The sequence below is a fragment of the Mugil cephalus genome, chromosome 4 (genome assembly GCF_022458985.1).
Source record: "Mugil cephalus isolate CIBA_MC_2020 chromosome 4, CIBA_Mcephalus_1.1, whole genome shotgun sequence".
NCBI classification, from domain to species: domain Eukaryota; kingdom Metazoa; phylum Chordata; class Actinopteri; order Mugiliformes; family Mugilidae; genus Mugil; species Mugil cephalus.
The window spans coordinates 19739514-19765086 of NC_061773.1; the positions used below are offsets into that span (position 1 = coordinate 19739514).

The 25573-nt window shown below is 42.3% G+C and overlaps 1 protein-coding gene and 17 non-coding genes across 19 annotated transcripts; 11 read left to right on the forward strand and 7 right to left on the reverse strand.

Annotated features, from left to right (window-relative positions):
• Nucleotides 1–25291, reverse strand: eogt (EGF domain-specific O-linked N-acetylglucosamine (GlcNAc) transferase). Of its 2 annotated transcripts, none has more exons than XM_047584304.1 (16): nucleotides 25224–25291; nucleotides 23830–24055; nucleotides 23353–23453; nucleotides 23072–23180; nucleotides 22744–22838; nucleotides 22187–22291; nucleotides 9236–9342; nucleotides 8819–8922; nucleotides 8430–8522; nucleotides 7425–7496; nucleotides 6560–6646; nucleotides 2729–2797; nucleotides 2317–2378; nucleotides 2015–2134; nucleotides 1624–1726; nucleotides 1–1397 (listed from the first exon to the last, which is right to left on the reverse strand). In XM_047584304.1, the coding sequence occupies exons 2-16, from the start codon at nucleotides 24004–24006 to the stop codon at nucleotides 1251–1253; spliced, it is 1551 nt and encodes a 516-aa protein (XP_047440260.1). In that variant the 5' UTR covers nucleotides 24007–24055; nucleotides 25224–25291; the 3' UTR covers nucleotides 1–1250. The 2 variants fall into 2 exon arrangements, with proteins under 2 accessions (XP_047440260.1, XP_047440261.1); XM_047584305.1 differs by lacking the exon at nucleotides 25224–25291 and adding an exon at nucleotides 24872–24962.
• On the reverse strand, nucleotides 4201–4272 carry trnae-cuc. The gene has a single exon. It is a non-coding gene; the product is annotated as a tRNA-Glu (tRNA).
• trnae-cuc lies at nucleotides 5551–5622 on the forward strand. The gene has a single exon. It is a non-coding gene; the product is annotated as a tRNA-Glu (tRNA).
• Nucleotides 10114–10185, forward strand: trnae-cuc. Its single transcript has one exon. It is a non-coding gene; the product is annotated as a tRNA-Glu (tRNA).
• trnar-acg lies at nucleotides 10792–10864 on the reverse strand. Its single transcript has one exon. It is a non-coding gene; the product is annotated as a tRNA-Arg (tRNA).
• Nucleotides 11110–11181, forward strand: trnae-cuc. The gene has a single exon. It is a non-coding gene; the product is annotated as a tRNA-Glu (tRNA).
• On the reverse strand, nucleotides 11757–11829 carry trnar-acg. The gene has a single exon. It is a non-coding gene; the product is annotated as a tRNA-Arg (tRNA).
• Nucleotides 12957–13028, forward strand: trnae-cuc. Its single transcript has one exon. It is a non-coding gene; the product is annotated as a tRNA-Glu (tRNA).
• Nucleotides 14260–14331, forward strand: trnae-cuc. The gene has a single exon. It is a non-coding gene; the product is annotated as a tRNA-Glu (tRNA).
• On the forward strand, nucleotides 14882–14953 carry trnae-cuc. Its single transcript has one exon. It is a non-coding gene; the product is annotated as a tRNA-Glu (tRNA).
• On the reverse strand, nucleotides 15302–15374 carry trnar-acg. Its single transcript has one exon. It is a non-coding gene; the product is annotated as a tRNA-Arg (tRNA).
• Nucleotides 16512–16583, forward strand: trnae-cuc. Its single transcript has one exon. It is a non-coding gene; the product is annotated as a tRNA-Glu (tRNA).
• trnae-cuc lies at nucleotides 17816–17887 on the forward strand. Its single transcript has one exon. It is a non-coding gene; the product is annotated as a tRNA-Glu (tRNA).
• Nucleotides 18438–18509, forward strand: trnae-cuc. The gene has a single exon. It is a non-coding gene; the product is annotated as a tRNA-Glu (tRNA).
• trnar-acg lies at nucleotides 18869–18941 on the reverse strand. The gene has a single exon. It is a non-coding gene; the product is annotated as a tRNA-Arg (tRNA).
• trnae-cuc lies at nucleotides 20081–20152 on the forward strand. The gene has a single exon. It is a non-coding gene; the product is annotated as a tRNA-Glu (tRNA).
• Nucleotides 20785–20856, forward strand: trnae-cuc. The gene has a single exon. It is a non-coding gene; the product is annotated as a tRNA-Glu (tRNA).
• trnar-acg lies at nucleotides 21194–21266 on the reverse strand. Its single transcript has one exon. It is a non-coding gene; the product is annotated as a tRNA-Arg (tRNA).
• Nucleotides 25292–25573: the final 282 nt, after the last annotated feature.

Consider the following 25573-nt stretch of genomic DNA (forward strand, 5'->3'; position numbering starts at 1 on the left):
TTCAGCGTTTTTAAAGGAATTATTTATTTCAAAATATTACACAGCTCTTGAATATGAAATTGCCAAGTCTAGCAAAGCAGACTAAAAAGGCCTGATTCAGTCTAACACGCTTTCTTTGATAAATAAAACATCAAGCTGACACAGAGGCCAAGAAATGAGAAAATGATCGGTCAAAATACTGATGTGCATTGCGTGTGACTGCATGCAAATTGTGCTTATTCCCTTTCTGACAAATTCATTGTAAACTATAAAACTACTCAAAAGGCGTTAGGAACGGTAATGGATAAATAGCAGCACCCTCTTCATTTGACCACGCTGACATTCCCTTTGGTAAAATGCAAAGGAATTCATAATACATCAAGCATCTGTATCAAATGTTAGTCCATCAAACCGACACATTTATAAGTTGATGTAGTGAATGTGACGAATGTAAAAGAAAGACGACTTTAAATACGATGCAGCTGTAAAAGTTAGAGTTGAAAAATCCATTTAACTGTTGGAGTGTTGCTTAAACGTGAATGTACATTAAGTTCTACAGTACTTACCAGCAATGTGTTCACACATCTTCCTGTATGTAAACACACACGAAACTAATACTGATATAGGAGAAAATCCCTCTCTGCAGGGGTGACTCACATTCCTTCTCTTATGTGCGATACCTTAAAACTACATGATTTCAACTATGTTGCAAGTGTACGCCTGCAACTACATGTGTGAATACTGCACATGTTAGACTGGTTCGTGCTGGATGTGCCCGGAAACTCTACTGCGATTGTCAACAAGTCTGAAGAGGCTCGCATCAACGTGACACTGATCAAATGGGACAAGACGTCGCCTGTGAAGGAATGCCCTAACAGCTGCTCATTTGCCAACTTTGACGGCGTGGAATGAAGCAGACGCAGTGGAGGTAATGAAGAAACATAGGACGCATCCGTCCAGATGCTTCGACTGCACGCGCCTAGTCCTTCAGCTCATTTGACACTAATAAAGCTAGTGAAAGCTATTCAGACTTGAGCTGTCCGCCGTCCTGCTTTTACTCTTCCGGGGACTATCAAAGCTGTGGACGGGAGGTGACAAGTAACCCGCCACACGTCTCAGACTCGTTGGTGAATTGGGTAACTTTTAAAAATACTTTAAAATTTACTCTGCCACTGTGACGAGGACTTTTTCTTTCCCGCAGCAAAAGGGAGGCTCGAGTTAAAGGTCGTTCGGCAGCCAGATGTCTGTCATCCCCTCCGCTCATGGAGACGCTAGAGTTCATTGTGAAGAACGCGACGTGGCCATTTAGGATGGTGTGTGACGTAATTGGCAGCCTCCAGGACCAGGCGCATGAACTCTCCCACATCAAAGGAGTAGTTGGTAAACTTTGGATGGTCCCCGAGGGTGGGGTGGTGACCCTGAGAGGAGTTTTAGAGAAGTTAGATCCAGCGAAAAGACAAATAAAACCCTAGCAGTGGGCGTCTGTGCTGGTGTCAGCCCGTCCTTGAAGTTACAGGTACATCAAAGACAGATTATTTAAATGGGAAATTAAGTCTATGCATTTGGGTTTAAGTGTGTATATGTGAGATAGGCGAATCCAGAAAGCACCCACTGAGGCACAGCTTGTACGGGAGATTCCCCTACCTTGTCCTGTGGGAGCACTTTGTCCATTTTCTGCCAAGTCACGTATCGTATGCCGCGCAGCCGAGCCAGATCTCGATAGCAGCTCTCATCTTGACAGTTATATCTGGGAGGGACAGATGCAGCCACTTTATCTCTCGCTCTTCTTAGTCTGCCTCATTCTTGAATCCATCTTTCCCTCTCGCGCGCGCTCTCTCGATCTTTTAACTGTACCCACATTGTGGTTCTCCCCCTGTGACGCTCGCCAAAATCCACACAAAACTCTCTCTCACGTGTGCTCTCACACACACATTCACGATCGCCGCTTGTGATAAACACCTGGTTAATTGGGCAGTGTTATACAGTCAAACACTGCTCTTCTCGCTCTTACGCTCTGAACAAATGTGTCACTTACAGCTCAAAGATGACAGCCCAGTCAGGGAGGAAGAGGAGGTGGGTGAGACCTGCGCCATGCATCCCTATAAAGATGTCAGAGTTGTGTGTGATCCTCAGCTGCTCCAGGAAGGGAACATCCCTGAAAGACAGGTGGGTATTTACACATCAGTCACCTCCAGCGTGTGTGTGAACCCTGTCACCATGAGACTGGGGAATAAAGGTAAACACCTTCTTTATTCTTTTTCAGACCTCTTCCATTACCGACCAGTATGAATCAGCACTGAACAGCCGCCGCACTGTGGCGAGCACTCTATAACTCACTTGTATTTGTAGTCCACCACACTGATCTCCAGCAAAGGCACCGTCTTGAGGGCGTTCACCAGCTGTAACGAGAAAAGGGCGACGTGTTCTGTGGTCATTGAGAGCCTTCGCAAACACGGGCAGGAACAATTTAAATCACAAGGCTCTTTTTACTCGCACTGTTTATAGCAAGTAAGATTTTAAATAGACACTTAACAGAGGTGGGCAGTAAATCAATAGCGGAGGAGAAGGAGGGAATGGGGGAGTTGTAGAAAGTAAAGCAAGAGAGAGAAATATAAAGAAGGAAAGAGAAAGACAGAGAAGGGAGGAAAAGGAGGACATGCGACGGATAACATGACAGAGAATGTAAAATAAATGCCAGGGAAAAAAAAAAAGAGGCAGAAAGAGGGAGGGACGGTGATGCTGAACTCACCTCCACTTGGTTTAGTATCCTTCTGTATTCTGTGCTGCGTGCCAGCAGGGTGACACGAACACGCCCCTCCTGAAAACAGCAATGTGCCCAACAATCAATCAGCCAAGGACAGAAAAGATAGGCGGCTAGGAAAAACATGGTGCTCGTTCAGAATAACTTGAGGAATTCTATGTGAGACATCTCTATAACATCACAGTCGACAGTGGAGTAAACAGACTCATTAAAAAAATACATTAAAAGTCATTTAAGTTGCAACAGAGAGGGCTTTTTTCTTATTAGTTTATACAGTCACTACAGATACTTCTTTACTGTAGTCTTCTACTGCCATCTTGTGTTCAGAAAGAGTATTTATTTTATTTATTTATTTGAAAATTCGATAAAAAAAAGAGATTAGACAACAAAAACTGCACCATAATTGTCCTTCAAAGTCAAAGTAACATTTATTCTGTGAAACCACAACACCTCAGTAAAAGCAGTGAACACATATGCATGTGTCCAAGTACAGACCTGATTCCTCCTGTTCTATTAAAAAAAAAAAACACTTTTGAAAAGAAGATGCTATTCAGAGCAAGATGAGGCTCCAGCAAATTATGAGATGAGAAGACAGGAGAAGAGGGCTGGTAAAGGCGAATGAATAGAACACAATAAAGGGGAGCGGCGGCATGAGTTTCTGGCTGATGCCATTAATCTAGAGATGAAAGGAGGAGCTGAGGAGAGGGTCAGGGCCGAGAAGACCTCTCATTCAGTTGCTGGCCTGCTATCGCCAACAGCCCCATGTCCCGCTGGAAAGCCTCTTAGCATATTTTCATGGAAGGATATGAATAACCAATGAGCTGCTCCACAGTATGGGATAAGTTACTCAGCTCTGCTGGTCATAAAGTCACTTTAAACCTGGCACCATAAAGCAAGAGAAATTGTGCAGTGTTGCAGTAGATGGAAAAGATGAATAAGAAAGTGAGTGCGTGCTTGTGACAGTACATAGAGTTTGCTTGTAGCCGTTAGGAAAGTTAAACTGTATATATCTATGTAAAACAATAATTAATCGGGAATCTGAGAGTAGGAAGTGAAGGAAACAGTGAAAGAAGAATCACTTGCTCTGAAAATAGCTGAAGAAAAGTTGGTAACAATGTAATTATGACCTCAAGCTCCACAAAGCAGAGTTTCCTTCATGACCTAATTGTTTAAAATAGCCAGTCTGGACTAGATATTTCTACAAACCATTTTCAAAGTAGTCAAACATACAGGTTCCAGCCATAAAATAATAAATAATGAGGAATCAATATTTCCATCCTCCCTGCATATAAATATTCCTCTACTGGGTGCAAAGAACACTTACATAACTGAGATTACTCAAGAACAAAATGTTATACTCTAAGGGAGGAATTTAAATAATTTGTGGTAAGAAACGTTGTTTGCGTGTTAGCACATTGCTGCATTAGTAGAGGTTCAAATTACTAAACACAAAAAGACTGTTCCCTGACCGGGAATCGAACCCGGGCCGCGGCGGTGAGAGCGCCGAATCCTAACCACTAGACCACCAGGGAGATGCAGACCACTCCCTGAGGACAGATACAGGACAGAGACATTGTCTGATGTCTTTTTACAAGCTGAAGCATTATAATTAGGAAATAATGTGCATCCAACCGTCTTTCGTGCTGTTTTTTTAGCACATGCATATTTTAGCAAATACTTTAAACTGAGCTAGGTTTTATATCATCCAACAACTTACAGCTTTGATTTGTTTCCGCTCCTCACTCTGCCAGCTGCTCCTTTCACTCAAATGCTATTTTGGTGTCCAAGTGTTACAGGACACCACACCTGCACAATGTGTTTTCCCTGCCCAGTAATGAGAGTACGAAATCTTACCGGTGGGACATAAACCACATTCTTTCTGAAATAAAAGAATGTGTATAGTGTGTATGTGGCAGCAGGAGGGCCACCATGTGATCAACAAACGTAAGGGACCAGTGATTTGACATGTTTAAAACAGAGAGCGGATGCAAACCATTTTCAAATCGTGTCATTTCTTCCCTGTCTGTCAGGAAGCCTCTATTTGTTCGACTTGCTATCACTCTGCACCAGGCGTTCCCTTAACTCCTGTTATTTGGGTACATGCAGTAAAGGTCACAAAATAAATACCCATACACCTTGATTGTGCCAACTTGTTGCTTAGCATTCTTTGCTACCATCACTAGCTGCACTTCCATCACACCTTTTCACAATATTACATTTATGAAATTGTGCTTTGTACACCCATTGAAAGGTGTTCTGCAAATGAGCTGTAACTCTTGACACATAGTCAACCCCACACTGGCTTGACATGCTCTCTGGGCTTTACTATTCTGCAACAGACAAACTAGAAGTGATCACTTCTGTATCTGAATCATTTCTAACGTCTCAACCACCCTCACTTTTTTTTTCCCCAGACACTGGCATCCAAATTCACTAGATCCCAAACTGATTCAGTATCTGTGGGATGCACTGGAACGAGGATGATCTGTGGATCCCTCCCCTCAACCCATAGGACGCATCCTGAGCATCCTGCTGCCAGACACCACAGGACACCCTCACATGGCCCATGTCCATTCTCTGATGAGTCACAACTTCTTTTGGAGCTACAAGGAAGACCTACACAATATTAGTCTGGTGGTCAAAATGTAACAGCTGATGTATGTTTGTGTACAAGCTACCGGACACTTGAATTTCCCCCAGGGGATGAATAAAGTGTTTTCTATTCTATTCTGTTCTCTGTGTGTCCGAAATCAAGTGGTTAGGAGTTGTTAGCGACTTAGTGAAACTGAGCTCAAAACGCTGTAAGCAAGTCCCTGGTGGTCTAGTGGCTAGGATTCGGCGCTCTCACCGCCGCGGCCCGGGTTCGATTCCCGGTCAGGGAACTACACAAACCTTTAGTAGTAACTCTTGCAAAGTCTCATCCCACGATATCCCGCTATAATCATCACACGAGACTTTAGGAAATGGATTTCAAATGAACTGGTCACATGACCCCCCTGCGTCATCTCCGGTGATGTCAGTGATGGGGAAGTGTTTCCACTCCTTTTGCGATAAACTTTTAGATTGATATGTTATTACCAGTTTTTTGTTGCGATATATAGGTTTTGCACATTTCTAGGGGTAACGGAAATGCAGGTGTGGCCTCCCATTGTTGGCTGCAAACTGTAAAATACAAGCTGAAGTGAAGTGAGCAGTGCACCTCACACAGAGTAAAGCAGTCACTCTGAGGACACAAGCAGAAACACACATATGCACAACATTCATGGTTCTGTAAGAACGTGGTTGAAACACTAACATTTATATTTCGATGCAGTGTCACATATCTGAACCAAAACACCATCATTAAAAATCTGACAGGCCCTACCACTATCAGAGCTTTGAAATGCATGCAAAATGTATTGGCTTCAACACAGTGAGTCTACAAAAGTAACTAAATGCAAGCTGATTGTTAGCACAACAAATATTCACAGCTGGTATCTGTGTGAACTGTCTGCAATTAACTCATACTTCCCTCCATTACCGCACTGCTTATGAGCAGAGTTGTTGTTTGGCCTGTAAATGCCATCGGTATCTCATCTAATGTAAACCAAGAGCAGAGAAATTGCTTTGGCACAGAGGAAAGATGGTTAAAATTACACCGACTGATCAGAAACATAAATTCTCTAAAGCAAATGGTCTGAGATGAATCTGAGAAAACCATATCCAAGCACATGACGTGCTACCACCTTTTCAGATTTTATTATGTGTAAATTAATTCCATGTAAACATGGTTCTTTTGTAAAACTACGTGACGTGTTTCCTTAAAGAGGTTCTTCCTACCTCCGGTTTGTCTTGTGGGATGTTCAGTCGATGGAGGACATGCTGGGAGAAGGCCCTGAACATCCCTTCACTGTAGCAGTCTGAGATCTGTCATGAACACACCAAATAAAAAAAAAAAGTCAATTTCACTCACATATGGAATTTATTTTTTCCCTGTTTAATATAAAACACTGTATAAAACTATGCATATGACATCTTTTAGTAAACCTACTCTGATATTTAAAATGAACCGAAGGCTAACTGAATCTGCTAGTGCGCACCTGCACTGGTTTGTGGGGAAAAATACTTTACACAATGGGAATCTGACAATTGGAAACATATTTTCTAATCTCCCTGGAATGAATACGATATGAGTTTAGGCATTTATCCAGGCTTATATACACTCCCGTGCAGCTGCTGGAAATGTGAGCACATGAATATAAACATGACATATGCTGCAGGAGCAATCAAAAGCTTGGGCTTGAGGCTAACCTATCAATATTTCACACCTCAAGGCTGGAAGCAGCGGACAACACACATTTACATGATATCATCTTTACGGTAATCTCCTTGGAATTATCATTTAAATAACATAACCACATGCTGAGCCTTTCAAGGCATGACATAAATATTTGACCTAAACAGCATGTTTATGGCTAAACCCGGGTACTGTTGAGCTTGTCGTGAGGAAGGACAGATGAATGATTAAAAAAAAATCTACCTCCAAATATGAGATAAAAACCAAACACAAACAGCGCTACCGAAAAGATTGAGATGCTGAAATTAGTTATGATGACGTACAGAACATATATGGACACATTATCATAAGGGATACACACACATTCAAACACACATGTACTGCACATAAACTTAAGGGGTAACTTACGAGGGGCGTGTTGTAAAAAAGGCCATATCTCATTCTCGGGAGAAGGGAGAAAAAAGCATCCTTGAAACATACCTATGGGCAAGAATAGATCAATGAAGCTATAGTACTCACATGCATATTAATGCAAACTTAACTAAGATCTTTGAGTGCTTTTAAAAGATGAAGATATAATCACTGGATGTTAAAGCTGGGACATGCCATGATTAAGTTTTTTTGTGAACTGTAGAAATGTATCCGTATCTAAACTGTGACTATTTGTGAACCAAGAGCCAAAAAACAGAGCTAGTAGGCATCTCATGAGCAAGAATTGACAGTAGTTGCTCTCACTAAAGCTTTAAATTAATTAAATTTGAGTATATCAGCATGCTATCCTCCAAATTTTCATTGGTCAGAGAAACTGTAGAGCTACTTTCTTGAGGAGAAATGCGAGACATCAGTAGCATTCCAATCTGCTGAATGGAGACTGTTCACCCTGAGTTTATTATAAACTAGCATCATGTCAAAGAAGTCTTCAGTGTGGCTGTGTTTTGTTAAAATGAATGAATGAATTAAGCTAACTTGGGCTCTGTCGACTTTTGTGCACTTGAGGCATCGAGGGAACAAATCAGAAATATGTGCAGGTGCACACGGGTTATCATGTCAGTATAAAATCATTAAATTAATTGTTTAAAATGCAAATAGTTTGTTTGTTTTCTCTTCTTATCTTTACGATTAGTTGAAGCCAGTAAGGCTACCAGTGCACCGCGGCTGCTTCACTTTATCTAGAAACAACACACAGGTGATTTTTGTCCCACAACCGATCAACTGGTTGAGGAGGATGATTTCACATTTTAATAGTCGTTGCTCAAACACAATATTTCTTATGTGCCAGAGGAAACTGACCCAGACCTTAGGGTTTTATAACAACACTCAATTAAGCTTTCTCTGTATAAGCGATGAGGTCAACAACCTATGGAGAAGGTGTGTACAACAATGACCTGCTGATGAGGGTGAGATAATACCTACTCTTTTTGAGTCATAGGTCTTCAAGTGAATGATGTCATAGTCTGAGAAGGCCCTCCACGTTTCAACGAACAGGTCTCCATAACGATAGAAACTCTGAGAAAAGACATACAGACATAGCACTGTGAGAAAAGACATAGACAAAAAGTGGGAAGAAATATTGATTAATTAAAGTCAGTCAGCAGAAATGAAAACCAAAACAATAAAATTATCAACATTATGACGTTAGCGCTGCCGGAGTCAGCTATCTGTTTATTTAAAATATGAATATGCAGAAACATTACACCATAATTTGAACACCGACATTTTACTGGTTAACCTTAAACGGTAATATCCACATACAGATTAGATCCTCCCCTCCACTACAGCGTGAGGCATATTCAGGTACCCACCGTGTCCCACATGATGATATTTATATCTGAGCTGAAGGAGTTGTTAATGTGCTGAGAAATGTAGAGGTTGACAAAGTCACAGAAATGGTGGTACATGTTCACTCCTGTTAGAAAGAAATCCACAATATTATTTTTACCTTTTGACCAAGAAAGGATAAGAGGTGAACTGTAAACATCTGTATTGTATGTATGAGGCTTGACAACTAAAATAAGAAAAATACTATATCATTGCTGTCAGATACTGGAAACACAACTGCCTACAGGAACATCTTCATGTCTAACATAAGACAAGCTGAATGTGAACACATGCACAAAACAGTTTGTATATTGTCTCTCATTAAGGTGTATTGAAAGAGTAGATTAAGGCTTCTTCTTTATGTTGCAGGACCATGAACGGAGTCATAAATCTTTACTTACCAGCGTCCAGTTTCATGAAAACAGATGGTTTTTCAATTATGATGTCACAATGTCCGTCCTCTATGGGGTGAAAATCCAGCTCTGTGTACGACTGGAGCTCAGCATACCTACAACGACATTCACAGTATCATAAAAATTACTACACAACTAATGGCTATGTTTAATGTATGTACACAATACAAATAACAGCCACAGTGAGCAAAGCACAACTTTTTCTATTTAAATATCAAATGTTTGCAGTTATTTCTTTGTTAATATGTCTATATACACCTACCAGCCACAACATTAAAAAACCATCTGTGGGGGCGGATTTCCTCTTAATGTGCATGTTATTCTGCCAGGTAGACAAACTTAAGTAAGTGTAGATTCCTTCTGTATCTGAATCATTTCTAACTTCTCAACCACCCTCACTTGTTGATCTTTTTTCTCTAGACACTGGCCTCCAAATTCACTAGATCCCAAACTGATTAAGTATCTGTGGGATGCACTGGAACGAGGATGATCTGTGGATCCCTCCCCTCAACCCATAGGACGCATCCTGAGCATCCTGTTGCCAGACACCACAGGACACCCTCACATGGCCCATGTCCATTCTCTGATGGGTCACAACTTATTTTGGAGCAATAAGGAAGACCTAAATAATATTAGTCAGGTGGTCAAAATGTAACACCTGATGTATGTTTGTGTACAAGCTACCGGACACTTGAATTTCCCCCAGGGGATGAATAAAGTGTTTTCTATTCTATTCTGTTCTCTGTGTGTCTGAAATCAAGTGGTTAGGAGTTGTTAGCGACTTAGTGAAACCTTCTCACAGAGGGGTACGCATGTATTCGCATGTCATGCACTGGAAAAACTGAGCACAAAACACAGCAAGCAAGTCCCTGGTGGTCTAGTGGCTAGGATTCGGCGCTCTCACCGCCGCGGCCCGGGTTCGATTCCCGGTCAGGGAACTACACAAACTTTTAGTGACACAACAACTACAGCGACCTCAAACTCAGCCTATTTTTTGAATGTAAAGGGATGTACCAGCATGAAACTAATGTGAGTGTTGACTATAAAACAGGTATGTCAACCCACATTCATGGTAACATGCTCTCAGAGCTTTACTCTGTGTGCATGACTCCTTATGTGTAGGATAATTTCAATAGACCAACTAGAAATAATCACTGAGTCTGAATCATTTCTCACTTCTCAACCACTAACAGCATACTGTTACCAGACACCACAGGAGACACTCGGAAGGCCCATGTCCATTCTCTGATGAGTCACAACTTCTTTTGGAGGCACAAGACCTACACAATATTAGTCAGGTGGTCAAAATATAACACCTGATCAGTGTGGTTCCTAGTCAGTAGTAGTCGCTGTAGCAGCATCTAATGACAAATGAGGACAACGCAATCAGTCCAGCTTGAATCTGCACCTCATAGAGATGAATAATGTATCTACCTACCTACAAGACTGAGTATGCAACAACATAAACGAGCCAGACAGTTTTTTGATGTATGCAAATGAGATAAATGAATATTATGAGAAATCTATAGAGGATGAAAAGGAGACGAGCCAGCCAGGAGTCGAACCTAGAATCTTCTGATCCGTAGTCAGACGCGTTATCCATTGCGCCACTGGCCCGACAGAACACGATCCACACAAAAGACAACCAGAGCCCATATATTTCACACTGACATTCCTGGTCAGCCCTACGTCCTCCTTACTTTTGTAGTGTTTTGAGAAGGAGCTGCATGTTTATCACTTCCTTCAAAAGAAACAGCCATGAGATACAATAAGTAAAACATATATTCAAACATATTCAACTACCTTTAGTCATCTAACATAGATGAGTGTGACACTATGTGCTCACACACCTGCAGGACAAGTCCCTGGTGGTCTAGTGGCTAGGATTCGGCGCTCTCACCGCCGCGGCCCGGGTTCGATTCCCGGTCAGGGAACTTCACCAACTTTTAGTGACGCAACAACTACATTGACCTTAAACTCAACCAACTTCTGAAAGTATCACTAAGCCTCTTAAAGCTCTTGGGTACACATCTAAACAGATCAGGTGAAATCACATTTGTGAAACTGCAAATAGAGCTGCAATGACTTGTCAAACCAGTCAAAATGTGTCTGAAATCAAGTGGTTAGGAATTGTTCTCATGAGTGAATCCTTCTCATAGAGGGGGACACATGTAAGAAGCTCTGAGGCCACTCCAACCTCAGAGCAAAGGACAGAATATCGGTGGTCAAAATGTAACACCAGTAGTAGTCGCTGTAGCAATACCTAATGACAAATGAGGACAACGCTACCAGTCCAGTTTGAGGACAGACATAGAATAGATCAAGCCATAAGCCAACACCCAAGAACTGATGTAAAATTCAAAGAATATGCGATAACCTGCTAGATTAAGTGTATATATTAGGAGCAAGATAACTCTGTTTTAATCTACACCTCATAGATACTTAACTCATAGAGATGAATCAAGTATCTGTCCATCTCCCTACAAGGCCAAATACGCAACAATATGATCGAGCCAGCCAGGAGTTGAACCTAGAATCTTCTGATCCGTAGTCAGACGCGTTATCCATTGCGCCACTGGCCCGACAGGACCCAGCTTAAATAAAAGACAACCAGGGCCCATAGATTTCACACCTATCACACAGTCATGATCGACAAAAAAAAAGTGTGCCATATCGCAATACAAGCTGTATATAAACAGTCGCACATGCATTTCCCAATCTGTGCAATTTCTCAAACATGGCGTAGGGCTAAATCACCTATGTGCTTCCATTAACAATCATGTAACGCATTTGATTTGTGTGACTGAAAAAATGGACAAAACTCAAATGGGAGTAGACCAACACTTTGCTCTTTTTTTGAACTGCTTGAAGCTCTGGATCTTCTACAATGACACAGTCAGACAGGCTGTCTAGTGACAAAATCAGAACGGGACAGGCAGGTACATCAGCGCCATTGTGTAAATAAGTGGGTCGACGTGGCATTCCTGTTCACATCGAAGCCAAGCCGAGCCGGTTAAATCCCGGGTCGATTGCCGGGTCATTCGATGCGGTTCGACCCAGGTTTTCCGTTCCGATGTGAAAGGGGCTTAAGAGACTGGACAGACTGGTTAAGACGGCTGGTTCTCTGATTGGCAGGAAGCTGGACTCACTTTGGACTATTGTTGAGAGATGCACATGCAACACAATCCAGTTCAACTTGGACAACATCAGGCACCCCTCTTCATGATATCCTGGAGGGGCAGAGAAGCAGAATAGTGGGAGGCTTCTCTCACTACGCTGCAGTCCTGAGAGGTTCAGGACGTCCTTTGTCCCCACAGCCACCAGAGTGTACAACACCACAGTTTAAATGTTAAAATGCTCTCTTGTAAAATGTAAAGATGTCCAGTCAACTGTACATAGTTTTGCACAGACATACATGTTAACACAGTCTTATGCATATTACCAGTCTTCCTTTTCCTTTTCCTCTTACTGCTGCTATTATTTATGTTGATTTTGCTGGTGTGTTTTGTTGATGTCTGTGTATGTTTGTGTACAAGCTACCAGACACTTGAATTTCCCCCAGGGGATGAATGAAGTGTTTTCTAGTCTATTCTGTTCTCTATTTGTCTGAAACCGGGTGGTTAGGAGTTGGTAGCGAATTAGTGAAACCTATGCATTTATTTGCATGTCATGCACTGGAAAAACTGAGCTCAAAAAACTGCAGGAGAAGTCCCTGGTGGTCTAGTGGCTAGGATTCGGCGCTCTCACCGCCGCGGCCCGGGTTCGATTCCCGGTCAGGGAACTACACCAGCTTTTTGTGATACAAGTCTGTGAAGGTTCTCAGTCATCCAGGTCATGGTAATCCAAAAAAACGTTGAATAAGGTCAGCTGGACTCGTAGAATTTCTTGAAGACGTTTCCTCACTCATCCAAGTTTTGACTTCTGTCCCCAAGAAGTTTCAACAACATTCACACTTTGAGCCTCCAAGCTCCCATTGACAATAGCCTCGTTAGAGCTCTATTCATAGGGTAAGTTAGCCTAGGCACACAGCTCCCCATTCAAGGACAGGTAAGTACCAGCCATTATGGTAATTAGTGACCCCAGTTTCTGGTCAAGCAAGTTTCGGGTGGGTGTTACCCACAGAGTTTATTCCTATTTAAACCTCAATTTCCAAACTAGTTTATCAGAACTGAAGAAGCTACTCGGATGAGTGGCGAAACGTCTTCAAGAAATTCTCCAAGTCCAGCTGACCTTATTCAACGCTTTTTTGGAGTGACACAACAACTACATCTACCTTAAACTCAACCTATTTTTGAAAGTATCACTAAGCCTCTTAAAGCACTTGGGTACACATTTAAACAGATCATATGAAATCACATTTGTGACACTGCAAATAGAGCTGCAATGACTGATGTCAAAAAAGTCAAAATGTGTCTGAAATCGAGTGGTTAGGAATTGTTCTCATCTTCTCATCTCACCCTAGTCAGTAGTAGTTGCTGTAGCAGCATCTAATGACAAATGAGGACAACGCAACTAGTCCACACAACCCACCTACCCTTCCCTACACTACCTAACTACAAGACCTAGTACACAACCAAATCAACGAGCCAATACCGGCATTTCAAACAATAGTGTATCGTAATGTGTGGCTACTTCTGGTGCAAATAATATGCTGCTATCCCTGAGACGACTACAGGCTCTGTTTACCTTTCTCTTCTTCTGCGACCGGCCTCCTTGGATGTTTTTGTTCCGGGGTCACACGCCAGCGCAGTGGTTTTGGAGCATGCGCACACGCATTATTGTGTTAGTTGTCCGATTAACATGCACTTAAGTTCTCCAGTTATAGTCCGATTAAGGCAATAATTTGTTTGTTTTTTCTCACATGCATGTAAATGTACTGAGTGTTTTATGAAGGAGCTACATGTTTATCACTGCCTTGCCACAGCAATGACATACAATAAGTAAATAACCACACTCAACTACCTTTAGTTATGTAACATCGATCAGTAACATCCGACATCCCTGAAGACAAGTCCCTGGTGGTCTAGTGGTTAGGATTCGGTGCTCTCACCGCCGCGGCCCGGGTTCGATTCCCGGTCAGGGAACTACACCAACTTTTAGTGACACAACAACTACACTGACCTTAAACTCAACCAACTTTTTGAATGTATCACTAAGCCTCTTAAAGCACTTGGGTCACTTTTAAACAGATCAGATGAAATCACATTTGAGCCAACACCCAAAAACTGATGGAAAAGATGGATAATTCAATTAATATGAGATAAACTGCTACAGTAAGTGCATATTATGAGCAAGACCACGCCATTATAATATACAAGACTCAGTGCAAAATAGGATACAGGAGTCAAACGTAGAATCTTCTGATCCGTAGTCAGACGCGTTATCCATTGCGCCACTGGCCCAACAGAATACAAGCCACACAAAAGACAACCAGGGCCCATATATTTCACACTGACATTCCTGGTCAGCCCTACTTCCTCCTTACTTTTGTAGTGTTTTGGGAAGGAGCTGCATGTTTATCACTTCCTTCAAAAGAAACAGCCATGAGATACAATAAGTAAAGCACACTCAACTACCTTTAGTCATCTAAGATAGATCAGCGAGACAGGATGTGCTGAGGCACCTGCAGACAAGTCCCTGGTGGTCTAGTGGCTAGGATTCGGCGCTCTCACCGCCGCGGCCCGGGTTCGATTCCCGGTCAGGGAACTACACCAACTTTTAGTGACACAACAACTACACTGACCTTAAACTCTAAAACCAGAATAACCGGAATGTCAGTAGTCAAAATGTAACACCAGTAGTAGTCGCTGTAGCGGCACCTGAGGACAACGCTACCAGTCCAGTTTGAGGACAGACATAGAATAGATCAAGCCATAAGCCAACACCCAAGAGCTTATGTAAAATTCAAACAATATGCGATAACCTGCTAGATTAAGTGTATATATTAGATAACTTGGTTAATCTACAAACTCTGTTTAATCTAATACTTAACTCATAGAGATGAATCAATTATCTGTCCATCTCCCTACAAGGCCAAATACACAACAATATGATCGAGCCAGCCAGGAGTCGAACCTAGAATCTTCTGATCCGTAGTCAGACGCGTTATCCATTGCGCCACTGGCCCGACAGCACGTAGACTAAACAAAAGACAACCAGGGCCCATAGATTTCACACCTATCAAACAGTCATGATCGACAAAAAAAAAGTGTGCCATATCGCAATACAAGCTGTATATAAACAGTCACACATGCATTTCCCAATCTGTGCAATTTCTCAAAGACGATGTAGGGCTAATTCACCTATGTGCTTCCATTAACGATCATGTAACACATTTGATTTGTGTGACTGAAAAAATGGACAAAAATCAAATGGGAGTAGACCAACACTTTGCTCTTTTTTTGAACTGCTTGAAGCTCTGGATCTTCTACAATGACACAGTCAGACATCTTGTCGAGTGACAAAATCAGAACGGGACAGGCAGGTACATCAAGGCCATTGTGTAAATAAGTGGGTCGACGTGGCATTCCTGTTCACATCGAAGCCGAGCCGAGCCGAGCCGAGCCGGTTAAATCCCGGGTCGATTGCCGGGTCATTCGATGCGGGTCGACCCAGGTTTTCCGTCCGATGTGAAAGGGGCTTAAGAGACTGGACAGACTGGTTAAGACGGCTGGTTCTCTGATTGGCAGGAAGCTGGACTCACTTTGGACTATTGTTGAGAGATGCACATGCAACACAATCCAGTTCAACTTGGACAACATCAGGCACCCCTCTTCATGATATCCTGGAGGGGCAGAGAAGCAGCAATAGTGGGAGGCTTCTCTCACTACGCTGCAGTCCTGAGAGGTTCAGGACGTCCTTTGTCCCCACAGCCACCAGAGTGTACAACACCACAGTTTAAATGTTAAAATGCTCTCTTGTAAAATGTAAAGATGTCCAGTCAACTGTACATAGTTTTGCACAGACATACATGTTAACACAGTCTTATGCATATTACCAGTCTTCCTTTTCCTTTTCCTCTTACTGCTGCTATTATTTATGTTGATTTTGCTGGTGTGTTTTGTTGATGTCTGTGTATGTTTGTGTACAAGCTACCAGACACTTGAATTTCCCCCAGGGGATGAATGAAGTGTTTTCTAGTCTATTCTGTTCTCTATTTGTCTGAAACCGGGTGGTTAGGAGTTGGTAGCGAATTAGTGAAACCTATGCATTTATTTGCATGTCATGCACTGGAAAAACTGAGCTCAAAAAACTGCAGGAGAAGTCCCTGGTGGTCTAGTGGCTAGGATTCGGCGCTCTCACCGCCGCGGCCCGGGTTCGATTCCCGGTCAGGGAACTACACCAGCTTTTTGTGATACAAGTCTGTGAAGGTTCTCAGTCATCCAGGTCATGGTAATCCAAAAAAACGTTGAATAAGGTCAGCTGGACTCGTAGAATTTCTTGAAGACGTTTCCTCACTCATCCAAGTTTTGACTTCTGTCCCCAAGAAGTTTCAACAACATTCACACTTTGAGCCTCCAAGCTCCCATTGACAATAGCCTCGTTAGAGCTCTATTCATAGGGTAAGTTAGCCTAGGCACACAGCTCCCCATTCAAGGACAGGTAAGTACCAGCCATTATGGTAATTAGTGACCCCAGTTTCTGGTCAAGCAAGTTTCGGGTGGGTGTTACCCACAGAGTTTATTCCTATTTAAACCTCAATTTCCAAACTAGTTTATCAGAACTGAAGAAGCTACTCGGATGAGTGGCGAAACGTCTTCAAGAAATTCTCCAAGTCCAGCTGACCTTATTCAACGCTTTTTTGGAGTGACACAACAACTACATCTACCTTAAACTCAACCTATTTTTGAAAGTATCACTAAGCCTCTTAAAGCACTTGGGTACACATTTAAACAGATCATATGAAATCACATTTGTGACACTGCAAATAGAGCTGCAATGACTGATGTCAAAAAAGTCAAAATGTGTCTGAAATCGAGTGGTTAGGAATTGTTCTCATCTTCTCATCTCACCCTAGTCAGTAGTAGTTGCTGTAGCAGCATCTAATGACAAATGAGGACAACGCAACTAGTCCACACAACCCACCTACCCTTCCCTACACTACCTAACTACAAGACCTAGTACACAACCAAATCAACGAGCCAATACCGGCATTTCAAACAATAGTGTATCGTAATGTGTGAGCTACTTCTGGTGCAAATAATATGCTGCTATCCCTGAGACGACTACAGGCTCTGTTTACCTTTCTCTTCTTCTGCGACCGGCCTCCTTGGATGTTTTTGTTCCGGGGTCACACGCCAGCGCAGTGGTTTTGGAGCATGCGCACACGCATTATTGTGTTAGTTGTCCGATTAACATGCACTTAAGTTCTCCAGTTATAGTCCGATTAAGGCAATAATTTGTTTGTTTTTTCTCACATGCATGTAAATGTACTGAGTGTTTTATGAAGGAGCTACATGTTTATCACTGCCTTGCCACAGCAATGACATACAATAAGTAAATAACCATACTCAACTACCTTTAGTTATGTAACATCGATCAGTAACATCCGACATCCCTGAAGACAAGTCCCTGGTGGTCTAGTGGCTAGGATTCGGCGCTCTCACCGCCGCGGCCCGGGTTCGATTCCCGGTCAGGGAACTACACCAACTTTTAGTGACACAACAACTACACTGACCTTAAACTCAACCAACTTTTTGAATGTATCACTAAGCCTCTTAAAGCACTTGGGTCACTTTTAAACAGATCAGATGAAATCACATTTGAGCCAACACCCAAAAACTGATGGAAAAGATGGATAATTCAATTAATATGAGATAAACTGCTACAGTAAGTGCATATTATGAGCAAGACCACGCCATTATAATATACAAGACTCAGTGCAAAATAGGATACAGGAGTCAAACGTAGAATCTTCTGATCCGTAGTCAGACGCGTTATCCATTGCGCCACTGGCCCAACAGAATACAAGCCACACAAAAGACAACCAGGGCCCATATATTTCACACTGACATTCCTGGTCAGCCCTACTTCCTTCTTACTTTTGTAGTGTTTTGAGAAGGAGCTGCATGTTTATCACTTCCTTCAAAAGAAACAGCCATGAGATACAATAAGTAAAGCACACTCAACTACCTTTAGTCATCTAAGATAGATCAGCGAGACAGGATGTGCTGAGGCACCTGCAGACAAGTCCCTGGTGGTCTAGTGGTTAGGATTCGGCGCTCTCACCGCCGCGGCCCGGGTTCGATTCCCGGTCAGGGAACTACACCAACTTTTAGTGACACAACAACTACACTGACCTTAAACTCTAAAACCAGAATAACCGGAATGTCAGTAGTCAAAATGTAACACCAGTAGTAGTCGCTGTAGCGGCACCTGAGGACAAATGGGGACAACGCTACCAGTCCAGTTTGAGGACAGACATAGAATAGATCAAGCCATAAGCCAACACCCAAGAACTGATGTAAAATTCAAACAATATGCGATAACCTGCTAGATTAAGTGTATATATTAGGAGCAAGATAACTCTGTTTTAATCTACACCTCATAGATACTTAACTCATAGAGATGAATCAAGTATCTGTCCATCTCCCTACAAGGCCAAATACACAACAATATGATCGAGCCAGCCAGGAGTCGAACCTAGAATCTTCTGATCCGTAGTCAGACGCGTTATCCATTGCGCCACTGGCCCGACAGCACGTAGACTAAACAAAAGACAACCAGGGCCCATAGATTTCACACCTATCAAACAGTCATGATCGAGAAAAAAAAAGTGTGCCATATCGCAATACAAGCTGTATATAAACAGTCACACATGCATTTCCCAATCTGTGCAATTTCTCAAAGACGATGTAGGGCTAATTCACCTATGTGCTTCCATTAACGATCATGTAACACATTTGATTTGTGTGACTGAAAAAATGGACAAAACTCAAATGGGAGTAGACCAACACTTTGCTCTTTTTTTGAACTGCTTGAAGCTCTGGATCTTCTACAATGACACAGTCAGACATCTTGTCGAGTGACAAAATCAGAACGGGACAGGCAGGTACATCAAGGCCATTGTGTAAATAAGTGGGTCGACGTGGCATTCCTGTTCACATCGAAGTCGAGCCGAGCCGAGCCGAGCCGAGCTGGTTAAATCCCGGGTCAATTGCCGGGTCATTCGATGCGGGTTGACCCAGGTTTTTCGTCCGATGTGAAAGGGGCTTAAGAGACTGGACGGACTGGTTAAGACGGCTGGTTCTCTGATTGGCAGGAAGCTGGACTCACTTTGGACTATTGTTGAGAGATGCACATGCAACACAATCCAGTTCAACTTGGACAACATCAGGCACCCTTCTTCATGATATCCTGGAGGGGCAGAGAAGCAGCAATGGTGGGAGGCTTCTCTCACTACGCTGCAGTCCTGAGAGGTTCAGGACGTCCTTTGTCCCCACAGCCACCAGAATGTACAACACCACAGTTTAAATGTTAAAATGCTCTCTTGTAAAATGTAAAGATGTCCAGTCAACTGTACATAGTTTTGCACAGACATACATGTTAACACAGTCTTATGCATATTACCAGTCTTCCTTTTCCTTTTCCTCTTACTGCTGCTATTATTTATGTTGATTTTGCTGGTGTGTTTTGTTGATGTCTGTGTATGTTTGTGTACAAGCTACCAGACACTTAAATTTCCCCCAGGGGATGAATGAAGTGTTTTCTAGTCTATTCTGTTCTATGTGTCTGAAACCAAGTGGTTAGGAGTTGTTAGCGAATTAGTGAAACCTATGCACGTATTTGCATGTCATGCACTGGAAAAACTGAGCTCAAAACACTGTAAGCAAGTCCCTGGTGGTCTAGTGGCTAGGATTCGGCGCTCTCACCGCCGCGGCCCGGGTTCGATTCCCGGTCAGGGAACTACACTACCTTTTAGTGACACAACAACTACATTGTCTTTAAACTCAATTAATTTTTTGAATGTATCACTAAGCCTCTTAAAGCACTTGGGTCACTTTTAAACAGATCAGATGAAATCACATTTGAGCCAACACCCAAAAACCCGACCGGCACAACGCTGCAGTTGGACTTTTATTGGAGAACCATTTAAACCGTCACATGAATCGACACAGATGATGTGGTGCTGATGGAAAAGATGGATAATTCAATTAATATGAGATAAACTGCTACAGTAAGTGCATATTATGAGCAAGACCACGCCATTATAATATACAAGACTCAGTGCACAATAGGATACAGGAGTCAAACGTAGAATCTTCTGATCCGTAGTCGGACGCGTTATCCATTGCGCCACTGGCCCAACAGAACACAAGCCACACAAAAGACAACCAGGGCCCATATATTTCACACTGACATTCCTGGTCAGCCCTACTTCCCCCTTACTTTTGTAGTGTTTTGAGAAGGAGCTGCATGTTTATCACTTCCTTCAAAAGAAACAGCCATGAGATACAATAAGTAAAGCACACTCAACTACCTTTAGTCATCTAAGATAGATCAGCGAGACAGGATGTGCTGAGGCACCGGCAGACAAGTCCCTGGTGGTCTAGTGGCTAGGATTCGGCGCTCTCACCGCCGCGGCCCGGGTTCGATTCCCGGTCAGGGAACTACACCAACTTTTAGTGACACAACTACACTGACCTTAAACTCTAAAACCAGAATAACCGGAATGTCAGTAGTCAAAATGTAACACCAGTAGTAGTCGCTGTAGTGGCACCTGAGGACAAATGGGGACAACGCTACCAGTCCAGCATAGAATCCATCGAGCCATAAGCCAACACCCAAGAACTTATGTAAAATTCAAACAATATGCGATAACCTGCTAGATTAAGTGTATATATTAGGAGCAAGATAACTCTGTTTTAATCTACAGCTCATAGAGATGAATCAAGTATCTGTCTATCTTTCCATCTCCCTACAAGACCCAGAACACAACAAAACCAACGAACCAGCCAGGAGTCGAACCTAGAATCTTCTGATCCGTAGTCAGACGCGTTATCCATTGCGCCACTGGCCCGACAGCACACAGCTTAAATAAAAGACAACCAGGGCCCATAGATTTCACACCTATCGTGCTGTCATGATTGACAAAAAAAAGTGTGCCATATCGCAATACAAGCTGTATATAAACAGTCACACATGCATTTCCCTATCCATGCAATTTCTCAAACATGGTGTAGGGCTAATTCACCTATGTGCTTCCATTAACGATCATGTAACACATTTGATTTGTGTGACTGAAAAAATGGACAAAAATCAAATGGGAGTAGACCAACACTTTGCTCTTTTTTTGAACTGCCCTGGATCTTATAAAAGGAATATAGCCATGAGTAAGTAAAGCATACTCAACTACCTTTAGTTATCTAACAGAAATCCATTCGACAGTATGTGCTGAGGTCCAGAGCCTTGTTCAGACCTGGTTATTGGAAAACATTTTGAGTGATAGATCACAAGTAACCAGAAAGATCTGTGGTTTCCTCTTGTTGAGGAAACAGGTAAATGAGCTCCACAAGTTGATATGTGTCTGAAACTGAGTGGTTAGTAGTTCTTCTCATTAGTGAATCCTTCTCATAGAGGGGCTCATAGTGACCTTATAATTTATCTTTTGAAAGTATCGCTAAGCCTCTTAACGAGTACGCATTTTAACAGATGAAATCAGATTTGTGAAACTGTAAACAGGGCTGCAATGACTTATCCATGGCATATACATGTTGAGGTGTATGGGATACACCAACTCATTGCAAGGTTTGCATTTTGAATGCATTCATATTTCTAGCCCCACTGATACCTTGTTTATTTGCATACAAGCACAAAATGCCAGGTGCTTCCTTCTGATTCCTGGTCAGGAAAGTTCCTTTATGACTTAACAACCAGAAATGTACGTCATCCTGTCTCAGCTCAGTAATCGAGTGTGTGAATGCATGTGTGCTAACTCACCATGATTGCAAGGGGCTCTTGTGTTCTCCCTCAGCAGCAAGTGCTTGCTTGTTCAATCTGCAGTGTCCACCAATCTCACCCGCCTGCATAAAATCTTCTTTGTATCTGCAGCATAAACACGGTTGAGTTACATTCTTCAATCTGGCCAAAACAAATAAAGATTAGATTCCAATTTATCTGTTTATAGAGACTTTAAATAAAATGGTCCAATAAGATATGTGTTAACATGCTCCAACACATCTTGTTTGGGGCACAGAAATAATTCAAAGTTGAATGGAGACAGAACAGCTCTCAGTATTTTTTCACTCATTGTATTAATATTGCTATGTTTCTGACCATCCTGCACAGAATATTGTGTTGAACAAATTATCAGTGTTTCAAATTCTTTCACATCAGGCCTGGTCTGTCCTGATGTAAGTGGTCACATGAGGCCTTTTAATTCATAGTGGACTTTTGTTTTTGATCATTAGTGAAATGCTAGTGTGCGTGTAAACACAGCATTTGTCAGAATAATTTGAGTTTCATGATCATATTTAACAAATGTTAGTTGCACTGACCTGTCATGGCTTCTGCGCGGCTCCCGCAAGTCCAGGTAAAGATTTGTTGCCTTACAGAATCTAGTGTGGCTACCGCATCTTAATGATGAATCACCCTGGAAAACAGTGTTTTTAGGAACAGAAAGTTACAACATTACACAACATTAACGAACTCTATACTTTTGCAGCTATCAGAGTGGTCCATGTACTTTAGTTTCTCTACCACTGCTTTTGAACAGTAAATTATTTTTCAGGCCCATTGTCTCTTTGTTGAACTCAACTTTCTACCTGTTGTTTCTTCCTGTTGACTCAGAAGGCCTGTGGGAACTAAGGAAGTGAGCAGACTTACAGGCTTGCTGGCCTTGCAGAGCGTTTTAAGCTCAGATAGGCGTTCTTTGACGTAGCCAAAATCAGCCTGCTTCCAGAAAAGCTCCTGGGCCGCTTCCAGTGAACGCGCCCTGACAGATCAGAGATTACAGAACATCAGCAGACCTCCTGCATAATGGCTCACCAAAGGTGGGCGCCATGTTGGAGCATTTTACTTTTTGGAACAATAAAGACCGTGGTTCAGTAAATCAAACATCCATAATTAAACAAAGCTCTGTTAATGTTGTGAAAGAGGAATAGTACCATGCAGAGTCAGCTTTGGTACAGACAGGATAGCTAAAGCGCTTCTCTGGATCACAGTTCTTCTCATAACCCCAACAGGCAGACAGATCCTGTAGTGCATCCTGTTTAAAAAAAACAAGTGTTAGCATGTGTATGTGAGAACGCATGAGGCAATAAGAAAGTCAAAAAGTTGCAGTATGGTGTCACAAGGTTCCCTGTAAGTAATTTGTAGTTTTAATTAATTAAAAGTACATGCACTATTTAATAATATTCATTGATTTGCATTGCATTGCATTCATAAAATGCATAAAAATAAGTTACAAAATAACCATACTGTAAAACAAAATAACATTAACAGTGTGTAGAAACATCCTAAATACTGTTCTTACTACAATTGAAAAGCAAGTTTGATGTGAAGTCCACATGTTCATTGTCAGGTCAATCAACTAAAACCGTTTAAAAACTAACACTCACACCGACAGATTCCACACATCTTACTTTAAAAGGGCAGTGTTGGTCCAGTCGGCATTGTTTGGCGACCCTCTTGTTGTTGTGGAGGAAGTACGGTACGTGTTCTGACGGCAGGGAGATCCTGCCGTAGTTGACGTTCTCAGCCGTCTCAGCGGTCACCACAAGGGAGGAAAAAACTATGTCCAGCGCCACCAAGAGCAGCATAGTCAGAACCACGCAGACATGTGAAACAGTCACCCCTCTTCACAGCAATCTGCGAGACGAAAGGGGGGAAAGACAGAGACACACAGACTCAGCCTGTCCGCTTGGTTGAAAGCCTGACACCACACTGTTCGAGCATGTGGGCACAAGCAAGTGTGTGTGTGTGGGAACGTAGCTCCAGGCGGGATTTCTGCTCCCTATAAGGAAAGGTCCTGTCGCAGGAAATATTACTGACCTTTTTCCGACTGTTGCAATAACAATCATAACTCAGCCTGGAGAACAGCTGGCTGGCAATAATGCGAGGCAGAAGGCAGATGGGCAATGCAGAACCAGTGCTATGTTGTTAAAAGGCGCAAGCATGTATGTGCTTAGAAAATCTAGAGCAAATAAAGACTGTTGACTGAACATTACAGTGTGACCTTACAGCACGAGCACCATTGTGCAGTATAACAATAGGTCATTTAGCACGTACATGTTAAAGTAGCACCAGTCATAAACTCCACGCTGTCGTGATTTTAAATTTAAGGCATTTCAATAACAGTAAATATTGCTATTAACAGCGGGCACAACGGTGCCATTTATGATGCATTTCTTTTACAGCACACCAGCATGAGCACAGACGATTTAGCTGTATACTTTGATTAGATTTGGGTTTGTTTACCATTTCTCGAATAAACGCCATGTATTTATTTTCTACTATCTTGTTTCTACTATTTCCCACTTAAAATTAGTCCCTTGTAATTTGCCATTCAGGGCTTTTCGGACAGTAAGAGACCTTAATTCTTCTAATTAACATCGACGTGTAGCTATCAAACTTTTAGCTTCCCTCGCGATAATTAGCTAACTAGTTAGTTTAACTAAGCTTTACCTGAAGCCCAGAAATAAGTTTAATGGTGAAATTGATCTTGAAATTAGAAACACGCCCGGATAATAACGCATTACTTATGAATTTCTTCGTCAAACCACGAACACTTCGTGAGAGGGCTAACCGACGTGTATTAAGTGGAGGCTAACATCCAGCATTAGTTGTTAACAAAGCCATCCAGATCCCTCAACGGGAATTCAAGACGCAGACGTTAGACGTGGTGTGGCAGCACAAGAAATGAGAAGTGTGGGGGCGATGTCGTGATATTACGTGGCCCACGGACGTGCAAGAAGACACGAGAATCCCACTGTGGTCAAAGTAAGACAGCACGAGTTTTGTGTGAGAGGCAGTTTACCTGAACGTACAGTCCGCTTTCTCCACACTGAAGCGATGATGTTGACGGTGGTCGCCATAACACCGGAAACCTTATACCGGCATGCAGTGCGAACCCGTGGACACAAGATGGCGCCGTGCACCACGCAGTTTCTTTCTACGATAGGGAATTTATTATTTTAGCAGCAGCGGTGCAGAAACATTATACATATTGGGGGACTATGCATGGGGAAAAAAATATATATAACAAGTAAAACATATATGCACTGCCTGGCCACAAGAAAGCCACCTGGATTTAACTAAGCAAATAGATACGAACCTCCTGTTGGATAATTACTGCATAGGCAATTATCAGTTAGTAAGTTATTTAAC